Source organism: Suillus plorans (assembly GCF_016647745.1).
Source record: "Suillus plorans strain S12 chromosome Unknown HD556scaffold_29, whole genome shotgun sequence".
In the NCBI taxonomy this organism is placed as follows: Eukaryota; Fungi; Basidiomycota; class Agaricomycetes; order Boletales; family Suillaceae; genus Suillus; species Suillus plorans.
The window spans coordinates 380,137-407,393 of NW_024537413.1; the positions used below are offsets into that span (position 1 = coordinate 380,137).

A 27,257-nucleotide genomic window follows, 5' to 3' on the forward strand; every position below is an offset into this window, starting at 1 on the left:
AAAAGGTAAGATGGCTGTACTGATGGTTCCGTGAGAGGGCAGCACTGCTAGCGAGCATGATGTCGAAAAAGTCTAGTAGCTGCATGTCCGAGTCGGATTTGGCCTTTCAAACTCCGTGATTTTGCTTGAGACACCTCCACTATGCATTAGAATCTATCGGTCTGCAGTTTTAAAAGCATTTATGAGTTTTGACAAGGTGCGAGATACTCAGAATTTTATAATATATATCTAGAGGTATTCTAATTAAATGCTGCTGAAACACACCAAATACTTATTTCAACGAGGAACAAAGGTGACTAAAATGGATATATACCGTTATGCTAGCGATTAGAATGACGCTCACATGAGCTCCCACTCGATCGCGCGAGACCATGCCCTTCTTCCTACCATTCATAGTAATACTTGAGCTAATCTGTACTCACCAACACTCACCGTGCTGCAAGATATAAAACAATGCTTAGGGCCACCTACATCCGTGGCCCAACCATTTTTCGATCCTTATTCGTCTTACCTTCACTACGCTTCCCACCCCTTCGCAATATGTCCCACAGACCCATTCAAACCTTGCTCAACGCCAACGAGGAGTGGGCACAAAGCGTAGTAAAGGACACACCCGACTTTTTTTCTCGGTCAGCCACCTGCCAGAATCCCAAGGTATGCCCATCGCTCTGTTTTTAGCCACGTTTTCAAATTTCATTTCAGATCCTTTGGATTGGCTGCTCTGACTCACGAGTACCGGAATCGATCATCACAGCATCTAAACCTGGTGATATCTTTGTGCACAGAAACGTTGCAAAGTACGTACGAAAAAAAATTCATCAAAATCCGTGTTATACTCATCCCGTCCCTGCAGCCAATTCCACCTCCATGATGACAGCGCCCTCTCAGTCCTCTCATTCGCTATCAAAGATGTTGGCGTTGAACACGGCGAGTTTCTTACTCCTCTTATGATGAGGCCGATCCTCTCTCTAACGAGTATATGCCTCCAACAGTCGTTCTCGTCGGTCACACCAACTGCGGAGGTGCCATGGCTTGCATGGAAGCAGCCAAAGTCGCAGCCACTAACCCCAGCGCATCCACCCCACTCACGCGCTGGTTAAGCCCCCTCACCGCACTCGTTCGATCTCTCGATCTTTCCGCGTGCTCTGCGAATGAAGCGCTGAACAAGGTCGTCGAAGCCAATATCATCAAGCAGGTCGACAATATCTGCAAGTCGGAACCTATCACCACTGCCTGGGCAGATCCCCATGCGAAGAAAGTTACTGTGCACGGATGGATGTACGATCTTGCTGAGGGACGCATCAAGGAGCTCGTCGTTCGCGACTCTCAGGCGTGACAAAAACAGATCACGACTTGTTTATATTTGATACCAGCGCAATCCCCAAGGCTTTGCGCCAAATTCATGGTTTTCGATGCATTCTTTGCTAGATTTTCTGAAAAATAGCTCTACACGTCGAAGGTGTTTCTAGGATTATGCATGTCTCTTGCACCCTCCCACACTAGTACTGTAGGTGAGCAATGTGTCAAATCATTTGGATTTTGGAATCGCGCCTTCGGAGCTCAATGATTGCGATTTCATTGCTGAGTATTGTGACCAAATTAAAAGTGCTGCGATGGCCAAAACTCAGGGTGCTTGAAGTGAGAAGCATATTGCCAGATAGGCATCCAAGCAATTTCTGAAAGTCTCGCTGCAGAGCCAGAAGGCAATGTTTGGTCCTGCGGAGGATCTTGTCCAACGCGCTTGTCTGACGCTCGAAATTGGTGCGCAGCATCTGAGTCGAGCTATCGCATCAATGCGGCATAATAATCTGATACAATCGCTTGGCCAATATCTGCGTAAATCAACATCCTCATCTCAATCTCGATTGCATAGATAGGACTACACTATAGATAGGGCGCGTTGAGGCCCGCATGGCTTGCACTGTCCCGACTCCACAGCGCACTACAAGAAGCCAAGTCTTTTAAGTATAGGAATTCCCCAACAATGGCCCCGCAAGAAGCCAGCCTTTTTGTCAACCTCGACAAAGAGCGTTGAGACTCTTCCATAATTAACATCCAACCTACAAGGACGTTGAAGATCCCGTCTCCTCTTATTTAGCGAGGGCACGTTGAGGCCGTCATGCAGTGATCGATACTTTCAGTACCTATTGAAGGGGTTGGTCAATGTGAGACGACAGAGCGCAGTTGTCTAACCTGTAGTGCGAAGCTTTGTATGGACCTTGGACAGGGATGTCAAGATACTCAGACTGCTCGGTGCTGAGCTCAGTCAACTTGACGTTGAGCTGAGCAAGGTGAGCACGAGCAACCTCCTCGTCCAGCTCCTTGGGCAGCATGTGAACGCCGAGGGGGAATTTCTCTGGGGTGGTCCAGAGAGCAATCTGGGCCAACACCTGGTTCGCGAAGGAACAGGACATGACGAAGGACGGGTGGCCGGTGGCACAACTGGTAATTCATCATAGGTTAATTACGGGATAGAAATTGAACTTAAAATCAACCAACCCCAAGTTTACGAGACGACCCTCAGCGAGGAGGATGATGTGACGACCGGAAGGCATTGTGAAGCGGTCAACCTGAGGCTTTACATTGACAGCCTGCTTGGCGTTGGCCTTCAACCATGCAACATCGATTTCAACATCGAAGTGACCGATGCTATCAAAGAGTGAGTTCTCATCACCAAAGTAATGGATACTGTACGCACTTGCAAACAATAGCATCCTCGGGCATAACCAAGAAGTGCTTGCCAGTGATGATATCACGGTTACCAGTGGTGGTAACAAAGACATTTGAACGCGGAGCGGCATCGTCCATGGTCGTCACCTCGTAACCAGCCATCGCAGCTTGCAGGGCGTTGATGGGGTCGATTTCCGTAACGATAACACGCGCGCCGTATGAACGCAGTGATTCAGCACACTACATGATCAACCATCAACGACAGCCGGGGGAAAGCGAAAATATTACTACTCACTCCCTTTCCGACATCACCGTAACCAGCAACAACGGCAACCTTGCCGGCAAGCATGACATCAGTGGCACGCTTGATACCATCAACAAGAGATTCCCGGCATCCGTAGTAGTTGTCGAACTTGGACTTCGTGACGGAGTCGTTGACGTTGATGGCTGGGACCTTCAACCTGCCCTCACGGAAAGCCTTGTACAGGTGGTGGACACCCGTAGTAGTCTCCTCAGAAACACCTTTGATGTCTTTATTCCGGCCAAGTCAGCGGTGCGTTACAACATGGATAAAAATACTTACCCTTCAGGTATTGGGGGAATTTTTCGTGGACAAGGGTGGTAAGATCACCACCGTCGTCAAGAATCATGTTCAATGACTTGCCACCAGGGAAGGCAGTAAGACTCTGTTCAATACACCATTGGTACTCCTCCTCAGTTTCTCCCTTCCAAGCGAAGACAGGGACTCCAGTTGCAGCGATGCTATAAAGTCATGATTAGAATGCTGATATTATGGAGTAAGATATACTCACGCAGCGGCAGCATGGTCCTGGGTCGAGAAGATATTCTACCACCGGAAGTGAGTATCTCGCGATGATCAGATAACGATAGGCACCTACGCAAGATGACCAGGTGACTTCAGCGCCGAGAGTAGTCAATGTCTCGATCAAAACGGCGGTTTGAATGGTCCTGCAGACCGTGAGGACTTCCGCAACGATCAATCGTCGTTCGAACTTACATGTGCAAGCATCCAGCAACACGAGCGCCAGAAAGAGGCTTAGAGGGTCCGTACTAAAGCAAGGAAATCAAAAAAGGGACTCGTTTGCGAGCTCGCACAAAGTACCTTTTCCCTGACGAACATCAATCCTGGCATTTCATTCTAAAAGATATGGGATCGGTCGACGATCGATCGCGAAAAGGCGAAACTCATACCTCAGCAATCTCAATCTCCTTGCGACCGAACGCTGCGAGAGAGACATCTACAGGGAATACTCGTTCGGATCGACAAAGTTGACACACAAATGATCATCATACCTGCTACTTTGAAGACCATGTTGAAATATTTCTGAGGAGATGATCGATGATGGGAGAAAGAAAATGAGTGAAACCAGATGAGCAACTGATTGCTGCGACTTTTATCTTAGAAAGCCACGTGCGCTTATCAAGAAGTTTCCATATAAGGCGTGTGGGAGTTTATCGCGACAAGAGTCCCACCCTCGACTCGTGACTAGCGAGCCGTCGACAGACATACATCTGGTCCCACCCTATCTGACGTCCTTCAAATCTTCTCTCACATTGTATGGGCATGACCTTCCCTGAACAATCCGACGATGTGATGGAGACTCAGAGAAAGAAGTGTCGACTATTGGAAATAGGTATCATAAATGTTCTACCGATACGTTCTTGAATAACTAACGACATGTGTTCTTCAAGTGCAATATACATGTGAACCAGAAGAGCTTCCTAGTGGAGAAGTTCAGCCTCGATGCTTCCCTATCCCTCGTATCTTTAGGATGTTCGTGTGAACACTACACCCCAGGAAGTTGACATTATTTTGACATGGCTATACTATTTCCAGATGTCCTAACCGTCCTGCCGTGGAAATCACGAAACTTATCAAGATCGACCTCAAGACAGGAGAGATTGAAATGCCGGACGAGTCTAGGTTTGTCATTAGGACAATGTACCGTGACCATCTATTCAGTCCAATACAGTGCCCTTCTTCCCAAGGGTAAACACTGGCGAGATATACGTCGATACGACACTGAAGCCGTAGCTGGATCGAGTGGTTGATCAATTTCAGGCTCTTGAAACCAGGCAAGACCTAACCTATGGGGTTTTTGTTCAAGTTCCCACCCCCATGTGGTCCCCCAAGACTCACCTTTGCGATTCATTTCTGGCACATGTCGCTGAGTGCTTAGTCCTTCGGGACTGCAGCTCTCCGAATGAGTTGGATTTTTGCATTCAGTATCATATGGATCTTAGCCGTGGCTATAATTGATTGACTGTGAGCAGCCGGCCTCTTCTTTGCTTCTATGGATACTTGAGGTCATCAATATTCGCCATGTTTCAGCTCCTGGTGTGTATCCAATTGTCTATCATTGTTTCTGTTCACTTTTGGCTACACTCTGACAAACTGGCTATGATGGTTACAGCATGTAAGCGCATGGGTATTACAGTTACTGCGTGCAACATTAGCACTGCCTGTAGTGCTTCTTGTGGCATTGTTGGCAGTAATAATAATTCCCTTCCCCAAGTTCCTATCAATTTATGTTGTTCTTTATATATTGTTGTGTAAATTGCAGTTGGAGGACAAGCGCGTGCCATTAGGTGCCATTCAATTGTTCCAGACATCAACCCGATATCCGAAGATCGGCGTCGATTAAGGGTAACCTGCCGTGTGCGATGAGCAGTCCCATGATCTGCACGACACAGGCACAGCTGAATATGTTGTATTGTGCCGGTCGCCCAGGAAAGCTTGGCCCTGATGTCCGCACTGTCGAACGTTAAGTACATAAATTCAAGTCACATAGCATTCGTGGGTACGTACTACGTGCGTCCCAGTTGTGTTGACTGGGCTTTCAATTTTCAGGAATCAGGATACTAGTTTCGTACCACTTTCCCAGCAAGCAATTACGATTGCCACTGACTAATTCCAGTGTCCACGCATATAAATAAGTTGTACTTCAAACTTGGCTACCATCCACTAGCACAATGCAGGACTCCCGACCTATGGCGGGCAGTGCCACTGCAATTCATCGATGATCGCATGCCGTGAACCTCCAGCTAAAGTCCGGCGTTTATAGCTGGCGATCAAAAAATGTTTTGATAATAGAGCGCTTAGCCTAGCAATGGTAGTCTTCGGAGGTATGATCAATGCTCCCGTACAGCCCGTCGCAGGTGTTGTGATTGAATCGTCGAGACGTGTTATGCTGTGAGTTTGCGGTTGTATCAGACATTGCTTCGCAACTACTAACAATTCTGTCGCGACACTCATCCTAAGGTCTTCAACCATCCCCTTGTTCTGGAGGCTCTGTCCGTTGCTTGACTTGCTGAGGCTCTAGTCATCCAATCTTCTCCTTGCCAGCGAAAGGTCGCGTGATTAACACTGCCTAGGCCTTGTAGATATGTTCCATACATTTAATCAGTTCGAAGGCATCCAGGGTGACCATTCCGTGGATATTAAGTGCGAGGCTATAGAAAATACGTCACTGAACCAACGTTCCCCCTCAAACTCTACCCGCACTTTCTCAAATACTCGACGTCGCACTGTGTCGTCCTCACCCGTTGCCCTTCGGCTTTATTCCTCTACTGATTCTCCCTCGAGACGAACGCACTTTCAATCCTCAAGCCTTCGACAGGCTCACTCAAAGAGGGATTCTCGCAAAGTGTCTGATCGACGCACGACCATGACCCATCCTTTTTCTTCGAGGGGAACGCCTAGTCGGATGCTTTACTCTCAATCGGATTCCCCTGGGCGAAGGTCTGTGGACAATGGGCAACGCGTCATGCAGTCACCGCCTCACACACTGCCAAGCCCTTTTATCCAAGTGAGTCACCTTTCTCCAGCCTCGCTGTCATGCTCACATAATGTACTTCTTGCCCTTCCAGTCTCATGGAAACATGGATATAGGCCCACAAGCGTCTGGTTCCAGCTTGGCTCCGACATCAAGCCTGTCTGGCGCCGTCGGGGACATGAACATTCCCCCACACTTATGGAATGCTGTAACCAGACCTCCTTACTCAAATACACCGACATCTTGGGTGCCTGGTGCTCACAATATGTCCAATATTCATTCCACTGTCCCCTACAATACCACTCCTACCATGGGTCTTGATACACCACACCTTAACCATCCATCCGCCACACCAAGGTCCCCGCCATTTGCGCAAACCTACCCAAATCAAATATCATTTCAACAAGACCGTGCTTCTCAAAACTCTCCCGCCGTTATGCTGGGCCGCCCAGGATCTCGGATGTCATATGATCGGTCTCGCCACCCTTCACAGGACGCCATGGAAGAAGAAAACAAACACCTTCGAAAGAAGGTGAAAGACCTTGAGCTAGAAAATGAAAAAGGCCGTCAGCGTATCAAGGAGCTTGAAGCAGAATTAGCGGGCCGCAGCATCGCTAACGCTTCAATTAGACACCCAGGGTCGTCCACGAGTACAGCTACCCCTGCATCTAGTACTCTGCCCACTCCTCTGGCCGTGCAGGCAGCCTGGAAAGCTCGGACAGAAGCTCGCATACGGCTGTTCTGTTCGTTGAATCGCGCTGGAAATGCGTTATGCTCCTGGCACGATTCGCGTCGAGAGCGTCGAATACACCCACCCCGTATGGCTCCTCCCGGTTATTTAAACTGTGGTTGCACATATGAAGAAGCGCTTTTTGAAGAAAGTTTGTCTCGTCATGATGTTGGCAGCTACCATCCTGGAGAGGCCGTACGTATGGACCCTGCCCTCCGTAACCCTCTCCTCAAATTACTGCAGGAGCGATATGGATACAGGGATGGTGACTTTGAAAGAAATCCGGTAACGGGGGATTGGGAAGACGGAGAGGGAAGCACCTTTTGGGAGCAGAAGGTGCTCTCGGGTGCCTCTAACTCTAGGAAAAGAGGTGACGATCGTCGGTAAGCCTTGGGCATTGTGAATATTTATGTTATGTGCATCTTCCCGCATCGACTTCTCTTTCAGATTGCATACTGTATTCCATATTCTTGCGTCTCACCTTTTAGTCTTGGCTACAATTGCTGGTTTGTCACTGACACTCAAACAACTTAATTATGTTTTTATATTATCAAACGTTGTACCCATAGACAACTTATAATTATGTATTTACATGGACTCACTATTAAAATTGACGAGTAATTCATCAGCCGTAAGTGCTGTTAAGTGTTACTAGCAGCTAGCTCGTGCCTAAACTCAGAGTCTGCGAGCCCGTTAGCACTCGACCCGTGTATGGTAAATTAGTATGTCGTCAAGAGACCATGCGCGCCTACTATCATAGGTGTGTTCTGGATCCGGACAGAGCCATACCTGCACGATTCAAGTTATAACTTAGACCAAAAGGTATGTAAGAGTCTTAGGCTAGTAAGCCTTATGTTGATTCTAAACTTCATGTTAGTTACCAGCAGTTCAGTCCACGCCTTCCATCAATGTGACCCTTCAAAGCTTCATTAAGTTTGATCAGGGACCTTGAATATAGTAATCGAAGCACGCCTCTGAGGGAATTTTGAACCTGGATTGAATCTTTAATCAAAAGGCCGCCGACGGTAAAACATTTTCTCGTTTCAATTGTATGGGCCATCACGGTGCTCGGGAGGTTCCCTATCACTTCCCATCAGATGCAATGCAGTTATTAACACGGTACTTTTGCATCCTAATTTGTCGAAGCGGTGCAGACGTAATGTCTCTTGACCTAAATAGGATACTTATGTAAAGGTAGCGAGCTCAAATTTTCGGATTACAGTTTCACTGTATCTAAAAATAGCAACCGATTAGTCGTTCACTGATGAAAGATCTCTTCCTCAACTTTCAATCATAAAACATGGCCGAAATACATGATCAGTTCGATACCATCCTTATTCTTGACTTCGGTTCGCAGGTTCGGGATATATCATATTCTAACTCAAATCGCCTCATGTATTGACCATGAGTGCTGGTTTAGTACAGTCACCTCATAACAAGGAGATGCCGCGAGTTGAACGTATACGCAGAGCTGATGCCGTGTACATCGAAGCTAGCAGATCTCAAGTTCAAGCCTAAAGGTTCGCTTATGTGGCGCAGCGGGAAACGCGTTTCTGACACAAACTTCAGGGATCATCCTCTCTGGATCTCCGTACTCTGTATACGATAACGACGCACCTCACGCTGACCCCGGTATTTACACTCTGGGCGTCCCTATCCTTGGTATCTGCTATGGCCTCCAGGTCCAGTTCTCTCAAATATCTCGATGTACACCAACTCACACGAGATCCAGGAGATCTGCTGGAATTACAAGGGACATGTAGCAAAATGCGATCATCGCGAATACGGGCTTGCAGAGGTTCAGATTAGCAGGTTCAACGAATCGGGAAACTCTGTCGATGCCCTGTTTGAAGGACTCGGCGATCAGATGCAGGTGCATTTTTTGTTTTGTTTGTCATAAGCTAAGTTGACCTTTGATAAGGTTTGGATGTCGCACGGCGATCAACTGTCTCTCATACCTCCTGACTTCCATGTCATTGGACGGACGAGCACCGCTCCCTATGCCGCCATTGCACATAACTCCAAACCTTTCTATGGCATTCAGTTCCATCCAGAGGTAACACATTCCCCTCAAGGAAGGCAGCTCATCGGTCGATTTGTGTTGAACATATGCCAATGCCAAGCGAATTGGACAATGGTGAGTCAATTGCTGTGTTGCATTATTGTCATACTCAATGTGATTGCAGGAGGAATTTATTGGCAAGGAAATCGCCCGCATCCGCGAGATATGTGGCCAGAAAGGCCGTGTGATTGGTGCGGTCAGCGGAGGTGTCGACAGTACCGTTGCAGCCAAGTTAATGCACGAGGCAATCGGCGACAGGTGTGCCTCCATGTCATTTTCATAACTTATGTCTTACTCGCGTATCAGGTTTCACGCCATCATGGTGGACAACGGCGTGCTTCGTCTAAACGAAGCACAACAAGTCAACGATATGTTGAATAAAGATCTGGGGGTCAACCTGACCGTAGTGGATGCTTCTGAGCTCTTCCTCTCCCGACTTGATGGTGTCGAGGATCCGGAGCAGAAACGCAAGATTATCGGGAATACTTTCATCAACGTCTTCGAGACAGAAGCAGCGAAGATTGAGGAAGCTTCCGAGAAGGAAGAGAATGGAGCAAAGGGCAAAATCGAATGGCTATTGCAAGGAACCCTATACCCAGATGTTATCGAGAGCATCAGCTTTAAGGGCCCTAGTGCGACCATAAAAACCCATCACAATGTCGGTGGGCTCCTCAAGGACATGAAATTGAAGCTAATCGAACCCCTACGCGAACTCTTCAAAGGTCTGGTTAACGGAATCCTATAATACCGATTGTACTCACCGTTTTGCGTAGATGAAGTTCGTGCGCTTGGGAGGCTCCTGTCGATACCAGCACCTCTGGTTCAACGTCATCCTTTCCCAGGTCCTGGTCTGGCTATTCGGATTTTGGGTCCTGTCACACGCGAACAAGTGAGAATCCTGCAACAAGCGGATCATATCTACATCGAAGAGATTCGCAAGGCGAACCTCTACAATCAAATCAGCCAGGCTATGGCGATCTTACTTCCTGTGAAGGCTGTTGGCGTGATGGGTGACAAGCGCACATACGAACAGGTTTGGAGGACAGTATTCTTTCTTGTTCGCTGTCTCAACGTATTTCGCAGGTAATTGCTCTGAGAGCGGTGACGTCGGAAGACTTCATGACTGCGGACTGGTGGGCTTTATCTTACTTTTGATCCTGTTCAATACCAACTTGATTTTGCAGGTATGCATTCCCTCCCGAGGTCTTGCGTCGGATATCGTCCCGCATCACAAACGAAGTGAGTGGGATCAATCGTGTCACTTATGATATATCTTCCAAGCCTCCTGCTGTAAGTCCTGTCGCTTCGTCTCACCAGAGTTAAGGTTCATTTCATTTTTAGACTGTGGAGTGGCTATGATTGCCGTGTCAACGCACAAAACAATACATACAATACATATGTTAGAAATATAGAAGGTACATACTAGAATCGTAGCGGCTCTTGGCTGTGCCAGTCCCCGACTCCGCATGAAGACACTAAGATAAGACTCGCAGATAATTGTACACGATATTCATATCATGAGCGCAAATATTACCGTCAAAGACTTTTGGCTGCAACGCATTTGACGACTGGAATGAGCGTGTTGACACGGGCGGTGGTACTGTATATCGCGTAGATTTTCTTGTGAACTCTGGCCAGTAAAATCTTCGAAATATTTCAGAAGTTCAGTTATTCGCTAGTGCAAAACGGGGAACACAATTCTCCGATAAAATTGTAAAACAATTGGCACATTCATTGTAGTCGAGTCAGAAGAATCTTCAATGATCCCTGCGTTATCAAGCATCACACCATCGAGAACGTTATTCTTGAAAGTGAAAGCTGCACGTACGCACACAGTCCTTTCGGTCTTCCTCGCAAAACAGAAAGACAACAAACATACTCAGCTAGGACATTATTCAAGAGGGCTGATAAATTGTGTTCTTGAATTTCCTCGTTATATTAGAACCATCTCGGTTAGTGATCAAAAAATGCAAGATGATATATAGCAGTGGGCATGACAATAACGAGGATATTGCTCCACATCACTGGGCTCATTGCAAAGAGGACATTGTCCTTCATCGAGGATGCAAGCCAAACAGCAGGCAAACTTTGCAAGAAAAACCCCTGAAAACACATGAGCTGACGAACCATCGAGTAGTATAAGAACAGGCGGAGCCAAGAATGAACCAAGACTCAAGTAAGCCGATATGGGTGTAAGGGAATGCGTCCATCAGAATCACCACGCGGAGAGTAGTCTGCAAAGAACTATAATAACTGCATTGCGCTGCGACTTGATGATCGTCAACGTTATACATACTCATGTGCATGATCATTGTGATGGCCTGTGCACCAGTCGTTTCTATCTGGACTCAGATCGGGTTAGCAAGATTCAGCATTAATATTGCGGATATAGGCTTTTCATAAATTTAAAAATCTCCAACTGTACAGCCTACAAATTCGATCGAGTTTCACCGAGATCATCGCACGAGCCCACAGCCAGCCATTTAGTAGTTTTCCAGTGCGGACAATGCGTGCATGCAGTGTACACACTATATCTTGCCTCGTGCACAACGATTCGGTAGCACCGAGTTTTAATTATGGAACTCCGCGAGGCATAAATATGGAAGCAATATTACATAATGTAAATTTATTTATATTTACTATCGGAATCGACGACCATCTCATCGGAGGAATGCGTACATGCCACCAGTGCTAGTGACCACACATCCTCAACCTCCGGTGAGAGGCCTGTGATGTGTTTTGTGACTCTCTACCATTTTGCAACTCTGGCCCAGCGATAACATGTACGGAATTCATCGTCACCAACCTAAGACATGAGCATCAGTACTTGGCACTGGTAGGGGCCCTGTGCTCCCTTTTGTCGAGAGTAGGACGCTCAGGTGACTCCGGGGATAGATTTGGATTAGATGTCATGCGCAGATCTGCAGCTGGCAGGTCATCGATCATTGAATATTAAATATTGATGGTTTGTCTGCTGGTCCGTGCTCCGCTGACTAAGCACTCTGAGCCGACTGCAATATCATTCTTGTCCGATTCCTAGTGCAACGTTTTTGTAACCTGCATAAAATTATATACCAGTATCCCAATGGCAAAGGCTTCCAGGCTCATGGCATTCACATTCCTCATCAGGTGCTGTATCGCCTGGTCATGGTCGCGTCAATCTCCGGATCGCTCTGCTAAGCATGATACTCAAGGTTTTTCATCTCAGATGCACGGTAGTTTTTGTGTCTCTTGTATTATTGTATATATAACGCTCTATTCACTAGCTGGGCTATCCCATGAAGAGATCGACCTGATTTCCAAACACACTGGCATCGGTGATCGCGATCTTTTGCATTCAATAGGGGATAGCAGTCTTATGATTTGCAGGTGCATTCGATGGATATATGCGTAAAAATGATTGCTTCCAAGACGCCGCAAGGCATGCGCAAAGTCGTTGCGAGGTATCTCACATGAGCGAGGATGAACGCATACAAGGTTTCTCGGTCTCGTGTGCACGATTTGAGACCTTCCTGATATTTTTAGTCGCTATCAGGCTCACCCTCTGTGAACTTGCTACAGCCCGCCACCATACGCCACCTCTCGAATGTTCTCCATTTAGCAACAATGTCGGATCACACATTCCACACCATGCAGTAGGTGATTGTGTCGAGTACGTCACTGTTGACATGCTTTAGGCGAACGCTCATTGATACATAGCGCACTCTCTCGGAGCGCTCAATTTTGGTCTAGCTACTCTGGGTACCTGCGAGAAATCCGTGAGGCTGGGTCATTTCTTGGCTGTTCTGCTAATAGTTGGGATCAGCCCAGCTGTGCTTCGCGTTTCGTCGATGGATGGAAATCGGTGCGTTCCAGCATAAATGGTAGCTGTCGATCTCACGTTTCACCCCTTAGATACTGCAAAGGATATCTATAGAAACATAACGATGGAGAAACTTGCTCTGATTCGATTTTTTCTCGAACAGCAAAGGGGATTCACAGCTGCACACCAGAATTGGGAGCGATCATCTACAGTTAATGAAATTCCCCAATAAGCACGACTGACCAGCTGATTTCTTCTCACAGGACCTGCGTGATCTTATCAGCGTGTTGAAATCGACTAGCGGTAATATACGCGACGTCGCAGATGTGACATCTACTTCCATAATTCAAAATGCGCAATCAGTAGGTGACCTTCTGATCTCTTAGATACAGTTATTGAAGAAGCCCTTGCAGCTGTTCACAAAGATGGAAACTACCCTGTCACTTATCAACCAGCGCAGTTTCGATGATCATATTCATTCATTGGACAAGGTAACCTATCTACAGCGTATCGATGAAAGCTGACATTCCCAGGTTGATCGGAGGATTGATGACCTGACATTAAGCGTATTGTTCTCATTCTCTGGGCGTTCGAAGTGTTCCTGAAGGAATACACAGCATTCAAAATCCTTGTCGTCGCTACTATCACTCGTCGAATCGCGTTTGACCGCTGAAATTGAAGCAATCGCATCATTGATGTCAGAGCAGAGCCTTGAATCTCGGGCAGTCGCGGTGCGGTCGTCTGAATACTTTCCTCAGCATTCTTCTGATTGAACCCCCAGGATCAAGTTCAGCAAAAATGGTCCGCGCTTGACGCGACTTTCTTTGCTATGCAAAATGTGACTGGTTTTTTTTTCCATTTTGGTCGCAGGTTGACATCATCTGCAATCTAGTCCTTTTACGACCTGCAGAGTGTGATCACAGGGCTTGCATTCTCTTTGGAGACCTCTCTTTCCCAAGTATTGCATGTACAAGAGATCCAGCGAGAGGTTGCAGAGTCTGTTTCACTTCTTGACAACAGGATTTCCCAGCTCACGGAAGTGACTCACCGTGAACTTGAAACAATCAATCAGACGGCCCTTGCCCTCATTGACACCTTTCAGCGCAAGTCAAAACACGAAACTTGGCTAATTAACCTGCAGTGGCTTCTGCGTTTTGTCGAACCCAGTTTGTGTTGCTATTAATTGTGCTCTTTTTTCTGACATACTACGTTAGCGTCATTGCTTGGCCTCAAGACTTTTCAAGCTGTAACCAGTCTCTTGGTATTCCTCTGGCGTCTTCTGGAAGTGGCACTGTCACTTCTCATGGTAACTCGAGGCTTGAAACTGTTGTTTTTATTTTTCTGATGTGACTACCGCAGACTAGTGTCGCAGTTTCCAGCATCAGAAGTCAACTGTCACTCAAGTTCCGTGGTTCAAAACAGGTACAACCGCAAGAAAGTTCATGGCGTCTCGACTCTCACCTGGAGACGAATGTGTCACCTGTCTCGAATGTTAGGCGTCTGCAACGGAATGACTGTCTGGACCCACGGATCATTCGGCGACTTACTGGACCTCGCATATCTCGCATACCCGATAGGATCTGTCGTCGAACCGATCCTTATTAAACATTGTTACAATTCTCTCTTACCACTTTATGTTTCTGTATACTGTTTGCGTTAATTCAGAAAGCACAATGGTTTCCATACATCCCTAAGGCCTTGAAGGATGCTGCGGGAAACGCATCAAGGGTGTGAACTTTCGTGGATGCTCGTTGATGTCGCCCAATCAATTCAATTTCATGTTTGTTATGTTAAGCTATTCTTATTTTGCTCGACAGTAGTCCCAACGAGTCACATATGCTGGTCGTTCGCGTGATACGCCCGATCGGCGAAGCCGAAGTCCGCCAATGATTCTGATAAGCGTATGAAAAATAAATATAATTATTTATCGTACCCCTCTGCCCCAATAGTATTTGTCATTGATATCCGGAACGCTAACCGGGTCTATCCTGCTTCTAGCGTCTAACTTCTACCAACTTTCAGCCTTTGTCGTATGTTGTGAGCTGTCATGCTTGCACACGGTGTCCCTAGGGAGTCCCATATATTTCCACCATCCAGGCACCATACTGGCCATATTGGCCCACATGACAAGACAATGGACACCTATGCATCCAAACATCAAAGACTTCTACAGCCCTCAATTACATCCATCATCAATGTCTCTGGTCGTGATAGAGGATCCAAATTATATGTAGCGCCAAAAGGTAACAAGGTACATCTTCTGGCATATTCATTACATTATATTCCACTCACTAGATTCAGGACTCTTGTGGACAACCTCAGGTCGGCCCATCTAGTTATCGTACAGCTATGCCCCATTCCAAAAATGCTCAACCACACCCTCCTGTGATTCCGCCTCGATTTCAGAAGCTGTATGCAGCACCGTGAGTCAGGCTGTTACCCCTCTTTGAAAGTGTTTTTATTTGTGTGCCATAGCACGGGTAAGCCAAATCCAAGCCTTGACTATTCAATTTCTCCCAAGCAGCCATGTATTCCTGTATCTTCCACATGCGGACGAATATCCCTCACCAATTCTTCCATTGTTGACTCGCCATTGTCGTCTCAGCAGAAGTCACAGTCACCTGCATCTGTGGGTCCACATTACACGTGCCTAAGAGCCACAGTTTTTCATGGGCGTTAGATTTTAGATATAAAGGCTGCGCTGTTCGCCGAGGGTATTCACATTGGCATCCAATCAAGTGCTCCACACCCGCAACCTCCCACTGAACCTCATCTTCACATCGATCAGGTACGATTCAAGTACTCCTTTGTATGAACGTACTAATCGGTCCTTATTAAGCATAAACCACAAACACTACCAACTCCCACAGAACCAATGTCTCATCATGACACTCAACCGCTGGGAGTCAAACTGGGTAACCATATGCAAACACTGAAAACACCATCTGAACCACCCAAGCGACCCCCGGGTTTGCAGTCGCCTGCTGGTCGAGGTGTCGCATTACCTGTACCATCGATTAACGTCAGCCTTCCTCCACCTTCCGAGGCAAAGGTAGCAATCAATCTCTTTAGGCTGACCGGACGGTTGATTTAGTTATTGATATTACAGAAATGGGCTCGTAAAGAACGGTCATCGGGACCTGAGTTCTCAGTCGCAGAACTCGAAGCTGTAACAATTAAACCAGAAACCCACGAACCTTCGATCTCATCTATTTCTTCAAGTAGCGTCAAGCTACCGTCCGTTCGGGACAGATTGCGATCGTCGAGCCCGAAACCTTCAATGGGAGACTCGACTGCTCCAACATCATCAAAGTTGGTTACGGTGGGCAGCGGTTTATCTCTAGTTCTGACAGTTGTATTGATCTGCTCGGCTAGCAGGATACAAAAAGTTCGTCAACTTCGGGTAAGGATGAGATGTGTAGGAAATGGTTTTTTGGTTTCTGTGACCGCGGCAGGTGGTGCTATTATGCCCATACAATAATACCCACCAATCTCACCTGCAAGCTTTGGCTGAATGGGGAGTGCAAACGGCGGCAGTGTCCTTTCGCTCACAAGCATCAAGTAAGTTTGATACCGTCACGATTTGAACGTAATGATGACCTACTCTCAGAGTTCCGACGGTCCTGTCAGTAATCAACTATCTGCTCAAAACGACGATCCTCAAGATGTTGCGCAAGTTGCCGATGGTCCCGTTAAAGATCAACCTCCCGTTCGAAATGGCAACGTTCGAGACAGCGTGCAAGTTCCCGACCATCTTGTTAAATATACACCGCCTGTTCAAACCGGTAACACTCGGGTTCCCGCTGGTCCTATTAAAGATCAACTACCTGTTCGAAATAATAACCTTTGCATGGAAGTTTCCGACCGTCCCGTTAACGACCAACGAAATGGCAAACCTCGAGAGGGCGGTAAAGTTCCTGAAGGTTCTGTTAAGAGTCAAGCACCTGCTCGAAACGGTGGCCCTCGAGGCACAATAGATCAAGGTATTTTATCTGCTTACCTTAGCATGGCTGGTCGAATGTAGCAAACTCATCCCAATACCCCCAGACTCAACTCGACGTCCATCTTCTGACACAACCAACAGTGCTCAGTGCTCCATGACACAAGTCCCACCCTCGGGAACAAAATCCCGTGGGTCAGAGCGACAGTCTCAGGCGGCTTCGACTAAGACCACACTAGAAAACACGGGACACAAGGCATCCAGCAACGTATGTGCATTCCTTCTCTGTCTCATTTCTGGCGCTCATCCCGTGAAGCCCGATGGTCACCAACCGAAGCAAGTTTGTCATAAGTGGTTGCAAGGTCACTGCCAGCGTCACCCTTGCCCTTTTTCGCACGAACGTCCCAACGATGTGAGTGCTTTGAGTTTGGTAATATACATCACTTTCTAACATATGGTATCAGAACACATCGCGAACTCAACTATCTGTTCGAAACGGCGATCCTCGAGATGTCGTGCAAGTTGCCGACAGTCCCGTTAAAGGTCAGCCTCCTGTTCGAAATGGCAACGTTCGAGACAGCGTGCAAGTTCCCGACTGTCATGTTAAATCCAAACCGCCTGTTCAAACCGGCAACGCTCGAGACAGCGTGCAAGTTCCCGCTGGTCCCGTTAAAGATCAACTACCTGTTCGAAATAATAACCTTTGTACGGAAGTTCCCGACCGTCCCGTTAACGATCAACCAAACGGCAAAACTCGAGAGGGCGGTAAAGTTCCTCAAGGTTCTGTTAAGAGTCAAGCACCTGTTCGAAATGGCAGCACTCGAGGCACAATAGGTATTTTATCTGCTTACCTTAGCATAGCTAGCCGAATGTAGCAAACTCATCCCGATACCCCCAGACTCAACTCGACCTCCATCTTCTGACACGACCAGCAGTGTTCAGTGCTCCATGACACAAGCTCCACCCTCGGGAACAAAATCCCGTGGGTCAGAACAACATTCTCAGGCGGCTTCGACTAATACCACACTAGAAAACACGAGTCACAAGACATCCAGCAACGTATGTACATTCCTCCTCTGTCTCATTTCTGGCGCTCATCCCGTGAAGCCCGATGGTCATCAACCGAAGAAAGTCTGTCATGACTGGTTGCAAGGTCGCTGCCGGCGTCTCGTATGCCGTTATCTGCACGAACATCTCAACAATGTGAGTACTTTAAGTTTGGTAACACACATCACTTCCTAACATATGGTATCAGAACGTATCGCAAACGAATGCTCCATCACCAGTTCGGAATGCTTGTGCCGATGGCGCACCAGCGTCTGGCAACTCCCCATCACGACACCCACCACCCAGCCTGCCACCCCCTACCACACGTCGAAATGAGGATCTTGTCATACCCGTGACAATCGCAGATCATATCACAGTGAAACTCCGTAGTGGTTTCGATGTACAGGATGTGACTACTGGATTTGAAACACGGTGGGTACACCTTGGAGACGTGTCACCGGATGTCAAGGAATCCCAACTCCGTTCCCTTTTGAAAGCATATCAAGTCGATGATTTATGTATTCCGGACGGAAAGGATGTCAAGCGGTTGACCGTCAAAGTGCAGTTTTCCACCGCAGCGCAAGCTATGGAGGCTTCGGTCGCCCTTCATGGACGCCAAATCCAGGGGAGGAGACTCACTGCGAAGCTGACTTTGAACACTACCGCATGTCGTACCACAGTGCTCAAAGACACCGCTGTCCGTATTACCTGGAGTGCGCCCCAGCGCGTCGGGTACGCAGGGTACGCAACCCTCAATGAGGCCAAGGCTGCGATTGCAGCCGCCACTGGATTGGTGATGAGGGACAATGTTCTCACAGCCGCCTTGTACGAAGGATTGCCCGCAGTTGGTGTTTACAACGTCATGTTTTCTCATCTTCCTCCCGATGCAGAGAGAAAGGATTTGGAGCAGTTCGGCAACGCAGAGTCTATCTTACTCGAACGCCCCAATTACGAGTCCCTCGAGAACGCTCGCCATGCAGTACTTCGGATATTGCAGTCATGCGGCAATGTGTCCAATTTCGATCTTGTTCTTCCTATCTGGAACGGTACCGTTCTCGTTTGGGCAACCTTTGAGACCCACGCAGACGCCAGTAATGCCAGGGATCATCTAGATGGCCAACATCCTCGTGCAATTGGAGGAAAAACTTACATATCCGCTCGGCACGTGCAGTCACTCCACTTCTCATTGCCGCTGGGCAAGTTCAAGATGCTGCAAGAAGACATTGCTCGCCTTCGGTGGACGTGGCGGACAAGGTTCATCCATGACGTGACTCTTGTTGACCGCCTGACATCGCCTAATGGGCCTGTTCATATTAGGATATCAGCCGAAAACGTGAGCAATCTTGGGATTGCCAAAGCAGAATTCGAACAACTTCAAAATGGTGAAGTCGTGACTCTCCAGAGGAAACCCATATGGGACAGATTCTTTTCCCAACCATCCGGTTACTTATTCCTTCGTGAGCTAGAGAGCCGATACACTGGAATTGGTTTACGAACTCGGATGGGCAAAATCTTACTTTTGGGCCCAATTGAACAGCGTCAGCTTGCTCGAAAAGATATCATGACGCGGTTCCAAGAATTACAGGCGCGAAAATGGTGGCGCATTCCTCTATCAGGCAGGGTAGTTGGTCCATTTATGGGCCCAGACCTTGTGACCCTCCAGAAAACCCTTGGTCCTGAAAACTGCTACGTCCAGTCCATCTCGAATCAGCGCAATCTGATCGTTCGAGGTAACGAGCAGGCTTACCGTATCGCCTGTGAAGCAGTTGAGAAGGTACAAAGCCGCTATGCAGACAGCTCCACACCATCCCCCGAATCTGTCTGTCCTGTTTGCTTCACTGAAGCATCAGTCCCAGCCATTCTCACCTGCGGACATACTTGGTGCACGTCTTGCCTCGAGAGTTACCTTGTGTCCGCAGTCGAAAACAAGACATTCCCTCTCACCTGCCTCGGCGCTGACGCCTCGTGTACGGAGCGCATCTCTACCGGCCTCGCCAAAGAGATCCTTTCCGGTGATGATTTCGCTGCCCTGTGTGAAGCGTCATTTTGGTCATACGTTCACGCGCGGGCGGACGAGTTCCACCACTGCCCAACACCAGACTGCTCTCAGGTATATCGTGCAACTTCTGGCGGCGTTGTTCTCCAATGCCCATCTTGTTTGGTTCGCATCTGTTCTGGTTGCCATACGGAGGCTCATGATGGGCTCACCTGTGACGAGCGGGACAAGGCAGAGGACAAGCTGTACCATGAATGGGCAGCTACCCATGATGTCAAAAACTGCCCTAGTTGCAGGACTCCAATAGAACGGAGCGAAGGTTGCAACCATATGACTTGCATCAGATGCCAAACCCACATCTGCTGGGAATGTTTGGCAACGTTCCCGAAGGGAGATGGTATCTATGAACACATGCGAGAAAAGCATGGTGGCATTGGGGTAGAATTTCTGTGATCACCCATTGGTTGATACGTTCTTTTTCATCTTATTTTATGCCTCTTCTCAAGGCTTGCGTCGCTTTCCGTTTGTTTCACCATCTGTGTATTATGAGTTGTACTTGTGTCAATATCCTTTGTAGGGTTCTGTCCTGTCTGTGGCATTTATGATTCTATTTATACAATGTAATAGATCTGTTGTATGCTCTGGTACTCCCATCCTCAATGATAACTGTAGACAACAAACTAAGTCCCATCAGCCACGTTATCGATGAAGAAAAATGCACAACAACTCACGCTATCATACGGCTGCGCTGGAGGCCGTCCATGATACGGCAAACTCGCAGGTAACTCTGGCCTCTCCGCCAAATACGGCACAAAGACACCATACTGATCTCTATATCCTTCCGTCTCGGTGGGATAATGCTGCAACTCTGGAGGATACGCCCTATTCTCTGGTGCATACACGACATACGAATTCGCCGTGAGGTAGTCCCCGCGTCGGTTCCAGAACCCCTTGCGTATGCGTCGCGTATAGTGCGCAGGCTCTGGGGACTGAGGAGGCGGTGCAGACGCAACTGGGTTAGGGCGCTCCATCGGCGGCGGTGGGAGAGGATTCGAGGACCGCGAAGTATTGCTATTGTTGTATGGCGTCAGATGGTTCGCTCTTTCGTACGATCGGCTCCTTTCCCTGCGTCTCTCCCGTTCACGTTCGATCTCTCGCGTACGGACACGATTACGCAAAGGTGAGGATTCTGGCGATTCCTCGTCTGAATCTGGAGGTGCAGATAGAGGATGAAAGAAGTCTTCTGAGCTCTCATGGCTAGCCGACGACATGGACTCTGGAATGGTCGATAAATGGGCCTGCGGAATTACAGGCTCTGTCCTACTCCGTGACAATGAATGAGGAGCAACAGATCTTTGTACAGAGTTAATGAGGGGGCTCAGTACACTACTCATATCCTCCGTAAACGTGGACAGCGAACCCATAGAGGACGGTGATGTCGTGGTTGGGAGTGAATGATGTCGCGAAAGGGGTTCCGGCACTGAAAGGCCACGGGAAGCGGTGCTCGCACTCGGTTGAGGCGCTGAAAAGGAGCGTGAGAGATGGTCGAGAGCCTCATCGGTATGTCTACGTGTCGCTGGATAGCGTGTAGGGGTCCGCACGGCATTGGATGAAGATGTCGTTTGAAAGTCTGGCCTAGTCATAAATGACTCTGGCTCTCTCGTGAACACGGGTGCCTGAAGAGGTTGTTGTCCGCGGGTTGCAGATGACGACATGACCGTCGATGAAGATGAAGATGGCGGTGCTGGAAAAGGGGGCACGTATTGTGGTCCGGTCGATGATGACCGACTTGAATAAATTGAATTTATACGACCGTGGGACGATGGTGGTGGCGGGGTTGCTGAAGAGATGGAATGTTGGCTCAAGCCTCCCTGTGAGCGGGACCCGAGGCTGTCTACGGAACCATGTCTCGAAGACGGATGACTGTAAAAATAGTCTCGCACAGGTGTGCTTGTGCTTGTAGTGTTATGGCTGTCCTGCGAACCTCTTTGTGATGGCCCATAACTGGTGGGGGTCAAATTACTCCGAATACTATCTTGCGAGCTCCGACGATTGTTGAAGTCTCTCGTCGGGGTAGCACGGTCTGTTCCCTCCGTTGACAACAGACTCGGAGGATTCCATATCCACGGAGTTTGTGGTGCGGTATCGCCTTGTACATCTCTTGTAGATTCTCGATCACGATCTGTTCTACAGTGTCCTTCAAGCTGGATCATCTCTCGAGGCCAAATCACGCACGCACCTTGCAGGGACCATATTTTCCAAACCAAGACCATTGTCGGTGAGCTGTGTCCTCCAGTAGCTGGGGCTTGCAGGACGGGGGACGCGCTTGTAAGGATTAAAGTTAGCAGGGACGTTCTGAGCCCACCCCATGCCGGGTGCCCAGTGAACACCTGGACCTGCACCATTCATATTGTAGGCAGGGTTATACTGCCAAAAGCCAGCTTTCCAATGTGGGTGAGTGTTGGCGCCAGGCGGCATGGGTGGTGGACCAGGAAAGTTTGGAGGAAGAGCGACGCCAGCTGGTGGGGGCCAGGTGCCTTGCCAACCCTGTGGCATGGGTTGTTGCTGCATGAGTTGTGGATTGGGGTGCCAGTGTCCTCCTGGTTGAGCCATGACGGGCCTTTGGTAGATAGTAGTAAGTTCAGATTTCAGTTACAAGGACGAAGAAGCGTACCAGATCTATACACACACTTGTGACGGACACTTGAATTAGAAAGGCAGAAGGGTATCGCAAAGAGGGAGTGATCTTGGCTGGTTTCTACAGCTTGAGGTCGACTATGACAAGTAGTAGTTGCAGTAGTCGCCGGCGATACAATGAAGAATGAACTTATAACGCAAATTGTACTGGGTATCACTAATTTTATCCGATGGAACGAGGACAACACCGTAAGATGTTTGCCAACACGGAGGTCAAACGAGCACTAGCACTGGCGAGCCTGCGGCAGAGACTGTGACGCGGTGGCTTAAGATGCACGACTCGGAACAAGGTTTCAAATTTACACAGCATGCATATGCCACCCGGATCTCTTTTAAGAATCCTCAAGCACGAGTTATCTACCAGTACTATTGGAAGCGCCTACTACTTATTACAATTACTAGGATATGGCAACATCAAAGGACGATGAGCTCGACTTGGAAACTTGGAAGCGAATTCACCAACGGAAGCAAATCAGGCTCAATTCGGTCATAACGGACCGTCCACCGGGATACGATCGAGTCGTTGCGGCGCTCCAAGTTTTTCTTCACTCTACCTAACTGATCGGAACAGTCCTAGGCTAGCGCTGATCGCTTATAACTTGTAGCCGATCTCGGGGAAACCCAACACCGGCACCACGGCTACAACACAGTTGACAGCCAGTGCCGACTTTATCGCACAATCCTGCAATGCAGCCCTTGCTGTGGTGCCCTCTAGATGTTAAGGTGCACCTAGATTGGACCCAAAAGGTTGAAAGTGCGAGGATTGATGCGACCTGTCCTCTCCCTTGGAAACTGCAGGTGCCCTTGCCATTTGCGAGAACAGTGGGAAGTATCATAAGAGTCAGGAGCAAATGCGCAGAGTGCCACAGCATGTAAATCCTTGGCATCGCTCTCATCTCTGCCTGCACTGACCTGCTGCGATTCCAAAACCCGTCCATCGATTTGAGAAGCAGTTGGGATCGAAAGGACTCCTTCTAATCGGTGCCGGACAAGTGTGCGGTATTTGCAATGTGAGATACCAAGACGGCGTCCTCTAATATGATATTCGACCAGCCTTTATCGAGACTCGAGAGTAAGACTGGATGTAGGTGATGATGGTCCTTATTCAAGAGCTAATAGTGATCAGCCGACTTGACGCCGATTCAGACGGCATTTCCCGCTCGCTTGCTCTTCAATCCCACACTTTGAACGCTCGACTTTTTACTGGTCTACGAGATCTCACGGACAAGTAAGCAAATGGTCATTGGCTCCTTTTTTTAGCCAACTGCCAGATGGTCCGAAAACCGATGAGCACGGCTTGATGAGTGTTTCGCGGACCGTGGCGCTTAACACCTCATCACCATAGCCGCTAGCGTTGACAACGCGTGTCTGCGGCACATCAATGACTCAGTATGCTACGTGACTATCCAGGTCATGGCATATATACACCGCGCTAAGTCGTACCAACCGAGAATCACATTACACTGACTGTGCAGAATCGTGATATTCCGTGACTCCGCAGAAGCGATCTGCCTATTGTCTCGGTATTCAAGCGTACACCATGAAACTCTCACGACTACTGACTCGATTTTTCGGATTACTAGATCTGCCTGAACTCCCCGAGTTTCTGACTCGTTGCAAGAATGTAAAAGGACAAGCCTGGGTGGAGAGCGGGGAGCAAATTGGCACCGTGTCGCCAACCCAAGATCATACGTGGAGACCCTGGCAAGATTGCGTACCGGGTTTCAAAATACACCATGTCACCACTCCAAGCCCCACCGCTCAGCTGATCAAATGATCTTGCCTTTCGATTCTCAATCGGACGAAATAGAATGATCACACCTAGGCGATGATGAGAAAGTGGACGAGCTCTTGAATTATCATGTTGAGTGACTGTATAAGAAATATACAACACACATAATCCGTCTGAATGATACACAGATGCGCACGAGCTACGAGTTTCATGGCCATAGACATAGGTGTAAGTCATGGATAGCTAACACGGCGATCACATTGTTGAGTTGGAAAGATGGTGCCAGGTCACTCAACTGAAGAGGCGTTCGGAAGAATATGCATACTCAATCCCAAAACCGAGGGCAAATCAACCCACCATCCTAGCAGGCGCCCAATCGTCCTCTCCAGGATGCGCACTTGGTATTGCGTGGGTCAGTAATCATTAATCATTATCATCTTCCACACTACAAGCAACTGCACGGACGTAGGCCAGCCTACAATGACAATAAATGTATTTTTTTTTAAAAAAGGACTGAATAGGTGGGATTCGTGTGAAGTCTCACTCGAAGTGCTCTTAGATTTGGTTCCAGTCGGCTTGCAGTGGAGGTCATATTTCGAAGTCTCGAGGATCGCTGTTTTGAACAGGTGGTTGATTCCTGACGGAACTATCGGAACTCTGAGCCGTAGGTCATCATCACGCTCAAATCATAGTGTTTCGGACTTGCCTGATGCTCGTGCATGAAAAGACACGACGACCGACTACACTCCCCACGAAGCCAACGGTGGCAAGTGCGATTACTCGGTATTCGTTTATGAACGTTGCCATTTCGAACGGGAGGTTGATCTTTAACGGGACCATCGGCAACTTGCGCAACATCTTGAGGATCGTCGTTTTGAGCAGATAGCTGATTACTGACAGGATCGTCGGAACTCTGAGAGTAGGTCATCATTACGTTCAAATCGTGACGGTGTCAAACTTACCTGATGCTTGTGGGCGAAAGGACACTGCGGCCGATTGCACCCCCCATTCAGCCAAAGGTTGCAGGTGAGATTGGTTGGTATTATTGTATGGGCATAATGGCACCACCTGCCGCGGGGACAGATACCAACGAACCATTTCCTACACATCTCATCTTTACCCGAAGTTGACGAAATTTTCGTATCCTGCTGGCCGAGCAGATCAATACAACTGTCAGAACTAGAGATAAACCGCTGCCCACCGTAACCAACTTTGATGGTGTTGGAGCAGTCGAGTCTCCCATTGAAGGTTTCGGGGTCGACGATCGTAATCTGCCCCGAACGGACGGTAGCTTGACGCTACTTGAAGACATTGATGAGATCGAAGGTTCGGGGGTTTCTGGTTCAATTGTTACAGCTTCGAGTTCTGCGACTGAGAACTCAGGTCCCGATGACCGTTCTTTACGAGCCCATTTCTGTAATATCAATAACTAAATCAACTGTCCGGTCAGCCTAAAGAGATTGATTGCTACCTTTGCCTCGGAAGGTGGAGGAAGGCTGACGTTAATCGATGGCACAGGTAATGCGACACCTCGACCAGCAGGCGAATGCAAACCCGGGGGTCGCTTGGGTGGTTCAGATGGTGTTTTCAGTGTTTGCATATGGCTACCCAGTTTGACTCCCAGCGGTTGAGTGTCATGATGAGACATTGGTTCTGTGGGAGTTGGTAGTGTTTGCGATTTATGCTTAATAAGGACCGATTAGTTCGTTCATACAAAGGAATACTTGAATCGTACCTGATCGATGTGAAGATGAGATTCAGTGGGAGGTTGCGGATGTGAAGCACTCGATTGGATGCCAATGTGAATAAAGGCACTTTCAAAGAGGGGTAACAGCCTGACTCACGGTGCTGCATACTGCTTCTGAAATCGAGGCGGAATCACATAAGGGTGTGGTGGTGCATTTTTGGAATAGGTCATAGCTGTACGATAACTAGACGGGTTGACCTGAGGTTGTTCACAAGAGTCCTGAATCTAGTGAGTGGAGTACAATGCAGTGAATATGCCAGAAAATGTACCTTGTTACCTTTTGGCGCTACATATAATTTGGATCCTCTATCACGACCAGAGACATTGATGATGGATATAATTGAGGGCTGTTCTTGTCCGCAGGACTGTAGAAGTCTTTGATGTTTGGATGCATAGGTGTCCATTGTCTTGTCATGTGGGCCAATAAGGCCAGTATAGTGCCTGGATGGTGGAAATATGTAAACCCATATCGACCGCCAATCTAGTGTTCCACGGTCTTCTTTGGGCATCAGTCCCGCCTATTTAGGCACCGCTAACTCAAACTCAAACACGTACACTGCCGATTCCTACTTAAATTCCAGCAATTCCGACACCTCAGGCTGGAGCACCTGTTGTTCCCACGTACCTGATCTAATTAGATGTGACAGCTGGGTGTGATGGCGTATCTAAGTCGATATGTTTTTGCCTCTCCCCGCCCAAATGAATAATTGGTCGATAAAGGAGGGTCTTTAGAACTGTAGAAGGTGCTGGGTAGGGTAGGTACCTATGAGGGCCTCGGCTATATCCCTCCCCGAGTGCCTGGGTGCCATATTTGGAACTACGGCTATTATTAACACCGGCGGCTGTCCTAAATAGGCCACGTCGTCACACAAACCTTCGTGCTCGCTGTGCACGACAGCGAGCTCATGTATCTCACCAAGGAGAGCATGGATTTGGGGGAGACTTTGATAGACATGTAGCTAGAGGTATATACATGTAATTTCAAAGGGCTTTAGGTAGAATAACGGAGTTTTTGAGCTCAAAACATTGCAAAAGCT

The 27,257-nt window shown here is 48.2% G+C and overlaps 11 protein-coding genes across 11 annotated transcripts; 7 read left to right on the forward strand and 4 right to left on the reverse strand.

Moving 5' to 3' along the window:
* Nucleotides 1-540: 540 nt before the first annotated feature.
* HD556DRAFT_1432218 (carbonic anhydrase) lies at nt 541-1,336 on the forward strand (the record flags this gene model as incomplete). The annotated part of the gene is made up of 4 exons (XM_041305103.1): nt 541-654; nt 703-797; nt 854-927; nt 993-1,336. 4 exons carry the CDS (start codon nt 541-543, stop codon nt 1,334-1,336), a joined length of 627 nt encoding a protein of 208 aa, XP_041160091.1.
* An 801-nt stretch (nt 1,337-2,137) lies between these two features.
* Nucleotides 2,138-4,003, reverse strand: HD556DRAFT_1308528 (Adenosylhomocysteinase; the record flags this gene model as incomplete). The annotated part of the gene is made up of 12 exons (XM_041300155.1): nt 2,138-2,144; nt 2,194-2,442; nt 2,500-2,649; nt 2,675-2,910; nt 2,966-3,201; nt 3,254-3,432; nt 3,483-3,517; nt 3,570-3,639; nt 3,689-3,741; nt 3,794-3,829; nt 3,883-3,929; nt 3,985-4,003. 12 exons carry the CDS (start codon nt 4,001-4,003, stop codon nt 2,138-2,140), a joined length of 1,317 nt encoding a protein of 438 aa, XP_041160092.1.
* A 379-nt stretch (nt 4,004-4,382) lies between these two features.
* Nucleotides 4,383-4,743, forward strand: HD556DRAFT_1237600 (uncharacterized protein; the record flags this gene model as incomplete). The annotated part of the gene is made up of 3 exons (XM_041297912.1): nt 4,383-4,465; nt 4,529-4,615; nt 4,665-4,743. Coding segments are annotated over 3 exons (249 nt in total), but the record flags the coding sequence as incomplete, so codon positions are not given.
* Nucleotides 4,744-6,077: 1,334 nt separating this feature from the next.
* On the forward strand, nt 6,078-7,584 carry HD556DRAFT_1443482 (uncharacterized protein; the record flags this gene model as incomplete). The annotated part of the gene is made up of 2 exons (XM_041306621.1): nt 6,078-6,500; nt 6,562-7,584. The coding sequence occupies 2 exons, from the start codon at nt 6,078-6,080 to the stop codon at nt 7,582-7,584; spliced, it is 1,446 nt and encodes a 481-aa protein (XP_041160094.1).
* Nucleotides 7,585-8,418: 834 nt separating this feature from the next.
* Nucleotides 8,419-10,853, forward strand: HD556DRAFT_1373622 (uncharacterized protein). The gene is made up of 11 exons (XM_041303015.1): nt 8,419-8,554; nt 8,618-8,717; nt 8,767-8,879; nt 8,930-9,070; nt 9,119-9,334; nt 9,384-9,517; nt 9,566-9,981; nt 10,033-10,292; nt 10,343-10,392; nt 10,444-10,549; nt 10,601-10,853. The coding sequence occupies exons 1-11, from the start codon at nt 8,498-8,500 to the stop codon at nt 10,616-10,618; spliced, it is 1,611 nt and encodes a 536-aa protein (XP_041160095.1). The 5' UTR covers nt 8,419-8,497; the 3' UTR covers nt 10,619-10,853.
* Nucleotides 10,854-12,711: 1,858 nt separating this feature from the next.
* Nucleotides 12,712-14,666, forward strand: HD556DRAFT_1443484 (uncharacterized protein; the record flags this gene model as incomplete). Its single annotated transcript, XM_041306622.1, has 12 exons — nt 12,712-12,911; nt 12,959-13,017; nt 13,065-13,103; nt 13,154-13,272; nt 13,325-13,423; nt 13,454-13,552; nt 13,595-13,627; nt 13,679-13,792; nt 13,843-13,899; nt 13,954-14,227; nt 14,276-14,367; nt 14,421-14,666. 12 exons carry the CDS (start codon nt 12,712-12,714, stop codon nt 14,664-14,666), a joined length of 1,431 nt encoding a protein of 476 aa, XP_041160096.1.
* Nucleotides 14,667-15,057: 391 nt separating this feature from the next.
* On the forward strand, nt 15,058-16,326 carry HD556DRAFT_467221 (uncharacterized protein). Its single transcript, XM_041310690.1, has 8 exons — nt 15,058-15,098; nt 15,159-15,312; nt 15,363-15,484; nt 15,537-15,541; nt 15,667-15,690; nt 15,749-15,849; nt 15,901-16,083; nt 16,134-16,326. Exons 1-8 carry the CDS (start codon nt 15,094-15,096, stop codon nt 16,182-16,184), a joined length of 645 nt encoding a protein of 214 aa, XP_041160097.1. The 5' UTR covers nt 15,058-15,093; the 3' UTR covers nt 16,185-16,326.
* Nucleotides 16,327-16,475: 149 nt separating this feature from the next.
* HD556DRAFT_1237640 (uncharacterized protein) lies at nt 16,476-20,497 on the forward strand (the record flags this gene model as incomplete). Its single annotated transcript, XM_041297918.1, has 2 exons — nt 16,476-16,636; nt 18,355-20,497. 2 exons carry the CDS (start codon nt 16,476-16,478, stop codon nt 20,495-20,497), a joined length of 2,304 nt encoding a protein of 767 aa, XP_041160098.1.
* A 101-nt stretch (nt 20,498-20,598) lies between these two features.
* Nucleotides 20,599-22,887, reverse strand: HD556DRAFT_467661 (uncharacterized protein). The gene is made up of 5 exons (XM_041310691.1): nt 22,872-22,887; nt 22,719-22,819; nt 22,284-22,664; nt 20,776-22,231; nt 20,599-20,724 (listed from the first exon to the last, which is right to left on the reverse strand). The coding sequence occupies exons 3-5, from the start codon at nt 22,655-22,657 to the stop codon at nt 20,701-20,703; spliced, it is 1,854 nt and encodes a 617-aa protein (XP_041160099.1). The 5' UTR covers nt 22,658-22,664; nt 22,719-22,819; nt 22,872-22,887; the 3' UTR covers nt 20,599-20,700.
* Nucleotides 22,888-23,027: 140 nt separating this feature from the next.
* HD556DRAFT_1373678 (uncharacterized protein) lies at nt 23,028-24,008 on the reverse strand. Its single transcript, XM_041303016.1, has one exon. It carries the CDS (start codon nt 23,677-23,679, stop codon nt 23,320-23,322), a length of 360 nt encoding a protein of 119 aa, XP_041160100.1. The 5' UTR covers nt 23,680-24,008; the 3' UTR covers nt 23,028-23,319.
* Nucleotides 24,009-24,939: 931 nt separating this feature from the next.
* On the reverse strand, nt 24,940-27,061 carry HD556DRAFT_1373682 (uncharacterized protein; the record flags this gene model as incomplete). The annotated part of the gene is made up of 9 exons (XM_041303017.1): nt 26,776-27,061; nt 26,490-26,716; nt 26,318-26,439; nt 26,209-26,257; nt 25,945-26,157; nt 25,675-25,887; nt 25,436-25,618; nt 25,180-25,386; nt 24,940-25,130 (listed from the first exon to the last, which is right to left on the reverse strand). Coding segments are annotated over exons 2-9 (1,185 nt in total), but the record flags the coding sequence as incomplete, so codon positions are not given.
* Nucleotides 27,062-27,257: the final 196 nt, after the last annotated feature.